General features: G+C 42.7%; 1 protein-coding gene across 1 annotated transcript; it reads right to left on the reverse strand.

The window, feature by feature from the left end:
- Positions 1 to 3,500: 3,500 nt before the first annotated feature.
- LOC147902426 (hydroxyphenylpyruvate reductase-like) lies at positions 3,501 to 5,458 on the reverse strand. The gene is made up of 2 exons (XM_087373152.1): positions 4,914 to 5,458; positions 3,501 to 4,305 (listed from the first exon to the last, which is right to left on the reverse strand). The coding sequence occupies exons 1-2, from the start codon at positions 5,349 to 5,351 to the stop codon at positions 3,787 to 3,789; spliced, it is 957 nt and encodes a 318-aa protein (XP_087229278.1). The 5' UTR covers positions 5,352 to 5,458; the 3' UTR covers positions 3,501 to 3,786.
- Positions 5,459 to 6,672: the final 1,214 nt, after the last annotated feature.

Raw genomic sequence — 6,672 nt, forward strand, 5'->3', positions numbered from 1 at the left:
AATTGGGTTGGAATGGTCCATACAGATCGATTGAGGTGCATGATAATGGTACAATAGGGCTAGATGATTTGGAAGAGTAGGCAACTCCTAAGTTGATTAATGGAAGCCGATTCAAACCTTACGAAAGTGCAACATTGAATTTGGTAACAATAATCAGCTTGCAGAGACTTAGCAGGATGCCATGTCGCACCGAGTGTTGTAACCCATCATCATTGGGATTAATCATCATAGCTACAACGAGTTGCTTCTAGCTAAGGTGCCACATGGGATACTGAAATTGGTGGTGCATATTCCTCAACAAGTCATTGTATCATGCAACAACTCAAATTGTGCACACCCTCCATTGCTCATTACTTGCCCTCGCTTTTTCATCCTTAGCTACCCTTGCATATTTTCTCTTCTATCCTCATTTTAGCCATTTCTTTTGATACCTCCTAAAGGGAAAAGAGACCATTAAAGCAACAAAAATGTCATTATAGATCCAAGGAACTAACCAAATCAAATGACTAGCCATGAAATATGCTCAAGAGGAACACACTACTAGACATGGAAAAGCTGCCATGGTTCGACATTTTGTATCCTAAAGTTGTAGAAGAACTATTGAGCTCGTATGATGAAAATACCCAAACTATCAATGTCTATAAATAGAGGGCACATCTAGACAAGTGGCTCTACGTAGAGGTATTTAGGTTAGCAATAATGCCTTTGGGGTCTCCCCAAAGGCCTTTATAGGGAATAGAGACAATTGTGGCTCATCTAGACCACACAAGGGATGGACTTGCAGGAGAAACCATTGGTCATAGCGATCATAGGTCCTTGAGTTAGGACGACACATTACAAGAGGTGGATACCTCAACTGTGCCACGAGTCTCTAGCATGCTAGGTGGGTAAGAGGGAACCACAAGCAAAGCCACATTATGCAAGTTATATAGGGAGGGCAACGACCAGTAATGACATTAGTAGAAATCTCATGCCCATCTCTAGAGACTTTTGAACAAGTTTCCCATCTAACCCCTCCATGCTATGTACTGCCCGAAGAGAGTATCAACCCTCTATTCTACTTTGAGAATTTGGCCAACCTAGAGGTCATTATAGATAACTAGCAACAACTTGGAGAGTCGGCCCTAAGAGCATCTCAAACCACCCATCATGTTGCCAATATGTGGATTCCTCCACAAGCATTAATCTACGAGCACTAGGAGCACGTCAGGTACATTAGGGAGTTGAAGGCTTAGTATGATGAAATATCCAAGCTTCTAGAGGATAGGGAGAAGTAAATAGATGGGAAACTTGCCAATCTACAAATAGAACATGACCAGCTTCAACTCGACCATGACCTCATACTGCACTAATATAACGAGGCCATGGGATCCCTTAAAATGGCTCAAGAGACCATGGATTCCCAATGGAAGATGACAATTCATCAAGAAGAGCGGTTGAAGACCCTCACCAGAGTGCACACTAAGTTACAACAGAGCAAAAGTGAAAACGAGGTCTTGCGATTGCAATGTTCCAAGCTCAAACAAATTCAGACATTATTACAAGACTTGGACTAACCCTTGGAGAACCTTGGTGTAACCCCAAGGAGGAATGGACCTAACAATGAAGATGATGCTACAGAACAAGGTGGCCGAACTTGGGTCTTGGAGCAAGGTGGATCAGCTCGAGAAGCGGATATAGTAGATAGCTCCAGTGCTACCACCACTCTAGTCACCATCATAGCCAGCCTAGTTAAAGAAACCACACACTCACATGAGGCAAATGCAAGGATAGATGATCATGCCAGTCCCCAGACTCTTCTTTTGTTGGATTCCTAGTCACAGGTAAATATAGGAGCTAGTCATTATGACATGAGCATGCAAACTTCTCCCCTTAGGCTTGTGGAAAAGGAGACAAACCTCTCTTCCTTGACAATAGAGGGAAGCCACATTTTGAACAACTAGAGTATAGGGCAAATAATATACAAGGTACTCTAATGAAATCAACAATTGCAAGCTACAAAATTCATAATTCTACTCATGTTTGATGAAGCCCCGCCTTAAGCAATCTCCTTTGTCAAGAGCATCAATGACCTAGTTCATGTGCTTAAATAATAACTATTAAATGATGATAACATGAATCATCTTTGCTCTAGATAATGATGTTATAGTTCTAATTTCGTAGCTTGCAATGAAATCAAACAATTGCAACCCATGTGATGACATTGCACATGTATTTGTAGCTCTATTACTTGTTACATCCTTAAAGCCTCTTATAGTAGATTGTCTATGATGAACTTACAAGAATAAATTATAGCAACATGAAATTAGGTGTCATTTTACATCATATAATTTGTGGTCGCTCTTGTATCATCCATAAATTTGCCATTAGGTCATAATCCAAATTCACATTGTTCACTTCGATATTGTGTAACCCCTTACGTTGGTAAATGAGGACCTTCCATAGTGGATCTAATTAAAGTGCCTATAATTACATAGTTGCACCGTAAGTATCAAAGATTTTTAACAACTAAATTTGAACTAAACCTAAAAAGGATATGGACATAAATGTGATTTCAATATTTTGGGTATTGTGGACTACCATAAAGTGTTTTCTTTAAAAGTATTACCAAAGTGTAAACTTGAATATGATCTGACTATGGACTTATAACATAACGCTACTTTATCACATTAGTCAACACCTTGTCTACAATGACTTGCACTATTTAGATTAAATGTGCTGCAAATCATTTAGTAGAGAGTGCTGCACTTTGGTGGAACATCACTAAGCACAGTAAAAGGCGACCAAAATGTTGGAAGTCTTTTCAAAAGCTCATCAAGTGAGATTTCATTCCCTCACATTTCAAAGCAAAAGCTAGACAACAATGGGACACTTTCAAGCAATTCGATAAGGAAACGATCTCCACATATACTGATAGATTTTGACAAACGCTCGAGGGGGGGTCACTTAGTGTAAGATGAAATGCAATTCTCATTCCAACAAGTGCATTTTGCCCCAAAGGTTAATCTTACTTTCACATCTTTTCATTATGAGTAGAGGACATATTTTCACAAAGATACATGTATATGCGTGTACATCATTTGTAGGCAAAGAGAGATTGAAAGTAATGACCTTGATGAGCAACTCCAATATGACAATATCAAATGCTGCAGCAATACACTTTGTTAACTAAACAAAATTTTGATGATGTCTATTGTAAGTCAAATATTTTAATGTGTACTAGCACCTGCTCTTGAGTTAAAGGCCTAACTCCCAGGCTGAATATGTCAACTTCTCAAGTAGAAACTGCAAATATCTCATTCATAGAATTCAGCTTCTAGTTAGGCAGATGATACCCTGGTTGAAGAGTTGACGTTCCATCTCGAACGTAACCATATAACCCATATACAGCGGCTAGCTACTGCTCTCGACAAGCACGTGACACTTTTGGGCCAAATCAAAGAAGATGATGTAACCAACATGATGAGAGAGATTTGACTAGACAAAAAAAGAAACATTGCAAAGAAGTGCTGATATACATGTCTTCATGAGTACATACCATGCAACTGCTACATTTATGACTCACTCGAAGTTTACCGCATATGAGTTTTACCAGCGCAGCAATGGAAGAGTTTCTTGCAAGCAAGCAAAAACTTGTATGTGAGAGGCTTTATAATTAAGCTTTTACATGATTTCTCGTCAGTGCAGAGTTACCAAACCCCCAATGAGTCTGTAATATGACTGACTGATGGGCAAATGGAGTATACCCTGCTTTGTGACATGTGGGGTGCTTATTGAACAACCCTTCTAGCTCACAGGAGTTAGGAGAGGCTTGCCTGAAAAGTAAGCTTCAAGGTTTGATACAACATTGTCTGCCATAACCCGTCTGGTTTCCCAAGTTGCACTTCCAACATGAGGTGCCAAAACAACATTATCCAGGGAGAACAATTCTTCAGGAACATGGGGCTCATTCTCATAAACATCAAGGCCAGCTCCTCCAAGACGGCCTTGTGCTAGTGCCTTCACAAGTTCGGGCTCATCTACTATAGGACCGCGAGCTATATTGACTAGTGTTCCCTCTGGCCCCAGTGCATCAAGAACCTTACGATCAATACATCCCCTCGTTTCTTCAGTTAAAGGGCAAGAGATAATCAGCACATCTGAATTTGCAGCCAGGTCTCCCACGCTGGAGTAGTAGACATAGGGTAGATTTGGCTTTGATGATCTGCCTTGATAGGAAATTGTGCACCCAAAAGCTTCAGCTCGTTTTGCAATAGCCAGCCCTATTCGCCCAAGACCTACAATCCCCACTCGCTTTCCGCTAACCTGAAATCAACGGCCACAAAAATGAGAGTAATTACACGTGCCAGTCACAAAACAACTCTACATTAGGAAAGGAAATTCTTTAAAAGCTTCAGATTTTGAGCCATCGTTGTAATATGGCGAGGATAAACGGCAAGTTACCAGACATAACTCTCACATCTTGTTACACAATAAGCACCACAGGATAGAGCACACAGAACCAGCATTCTGCTTACAAGGCAGGAGAGATTATCTTAGGCACTACTATATAAATGAGCACGACATTCGAACTAGCATTCAATACATCAAATTCTAATTTTGCATGTTTTAGACCAGCTGACCACCTCCCTGTTGCCGTGACTGCCAAAAATTTGGTATAGGATATGACAGTGTGCACCGTTCAAGAAGGTCATTATTATTATTAATAAGTTAGAGCCTTTGAACTATCAGTGCCTCTGCAAAGACCTGTCTTGATGCGAAACTCGATCAGCGTTTGAACTTCAGATACCACTCTCAAACCAAGAACAGTTGCTACCAAGTCCTTTCTTGCAGAGGGACGCTAGACTGCAAAGCAATATTATATAGAGTAACTTGAGCAAGGCCCAGGTTTTTCACAAGAAGGAAAATTCCACCTTTTGTGTGAGCATGAAGGATCCTTTGGAAGGCCACAGACCTTGGCGAACAAACCGATCGGCGGGGCAAATACGGCGCATCACGGCGAGCATGAGGGCAAGAGCTGTGTCAGCGGTGCAATCGGTGAGCACGTCAGGAGTATGGGTGACGGCAATGCCACGAGATTTGCACTTGGGGAGGTCAATCTTATCGAGGCCAACGCTGAAAGTGGAGACGATTTCGAGGTAACGGAGGGCATCGAGGAGCTGGGAGCTGGCGCCCACTTCGGTATTACAGACGACGGCACGGATGGAAGGGGAGACGGAAGCGAGGAGGGAAGACTGGTCGGGGGCTTCCCAGAGGCGAAAGACGGTGAAGCGCTGCTCGAGGGAGGGAAGCAAGGTATCCACCATGGGAACAGTCATGAGGACAGCAGGACGGGAGATCGAGGAAGCCATGGAAGCTGCTGCTGAGTAAGCTTTGGGTTCAGTGATGAGCTATGAAGCTATGGCGGACTTCAAGCTTCTGCTCTAGAGCACGTGGATAATTTACACAAGGGGATTGATTGGCTGGACTAGGCCGTCCACAAGCCTCAAGCCTCACCCTAGAAAGAAACCCTCGGCTTACTACTCAAAAGCAAGGGCAACCAGGTTTTCCCTCCAAAATTGCCACACATGAACCCAAATTGAAATTCCTGGTTTGCTCTAGCATGTGAACAAGCTCTCAGGACGGTTACGCCCCAGACATACGCCCGGGCACCCAAGCATGATTAATATGGTTGCTGGCATGCGCCATTGCATACTCATCGCCCTGATAGATCTTTGAATGCTTGGCGTAAGGTTTGGAGTTCGAGCGCCCACCTGCGCCCTTGGGCAAGGAGCTTGGGCGAGTAGCGAAATTCACAAGACAAGTCCATGTGGCACCGATTTGTAACCAACCTTAGCCCACTATGGGAACACCAAGGATTGTGGATAGGTAAGATTGCCCACCCACATCTAACCCACGGCCTCAATGCAATCAATGCACCATGGGCAGGCATTCGCAGACATAGTCTACAAACACCCTTAACATTCACGAAGCAAACAAAGTGACTAAGGCAATGAGGGAGGAGATCAAAGCACCAAGAGAACCAAGCCAAAGAAGACCAAGAAAAACAAGACCTGAGGTCTCAGCATGCTTGGTTGCTTCCCCTTCCCTCGACTTTGTAGCAAGCTTCCCCTTACCTTGTAGCAAGTTGCCATTTACCTACAAATTGGATGACGTCATCAATTACCAAGGTCATCAGCTCACTTTTTATTGAAGAAATTCATTAAAAAACTTGCAATCAAACTTCCTCACTTTTTATTGAAGAAATTCATTAAAAAACTTGCAATCAAACTTGCTAATGTTGTTGCCATCAATCTTGCAAACAATTGCTCCCTCCATGATGAAGGCAAAACAATGATTTCCCATTGTTTTCCAAAATGACTATCCTTGTGGAAGACACCCTCCCACTGGTGTTTCCCTTAGTCGAGGAGCTAAATATGTCAGGGTGTGCAACTAGCTGAAGATCATAGTGAGTAGTCTCATTCCCCTTCTTACATTGAAACCCTTGCAAGAAAGCTTGCTCGTGGATTTTCTGAGATCGAAGATGAGTTGGCTTCTAAAGTGTTGCAAGAGGAGGTTGAGAGGAGAGCTAGGGAGGTATCAAGGAAACCCTGGTACAAATCTTGCAAGAAACATGTGGTCTCCTACAAGATTGAGCTGGCTAACGTTAAGCCAAAACTTACAAGGCTGGTT

The sequence above is a fragment of the Dipteris shenzhenensis genome, chromosome 4 (assembly GCF_047967505.1).
Source record: "Dipteris shenzhenensis isolate YYH24624 ecotype China chromosome 4, Dip_SZ_1.0, whole genome shotgun sequence".
Taxonomy (NCBI): Eukaryota; Viridiplantae; Streptophyta; class Polypodiopsida; order Gleicheniales; family Dipteridaceae; genus Dipteris; species Dipteris shenzhenensis.

Excerpts from the sequence above, each read along its gene's own strand:
- LOC147902426 (XM_087373152.1), bottom strand. The coding sequence starts at position 5,351 with ATGGCTTCCTCGATCTCCCGTCCTGCTGTCCTCATGACTGTTCCCATG. Across the intron at positions 4,306-4,913 it reads CCTTCATGCTCACACAAAAG|GTTAGCGGAAAGCGAGTGGG; the intron begins GTGGAATTTTCC and ends CGTTGATTTCAG.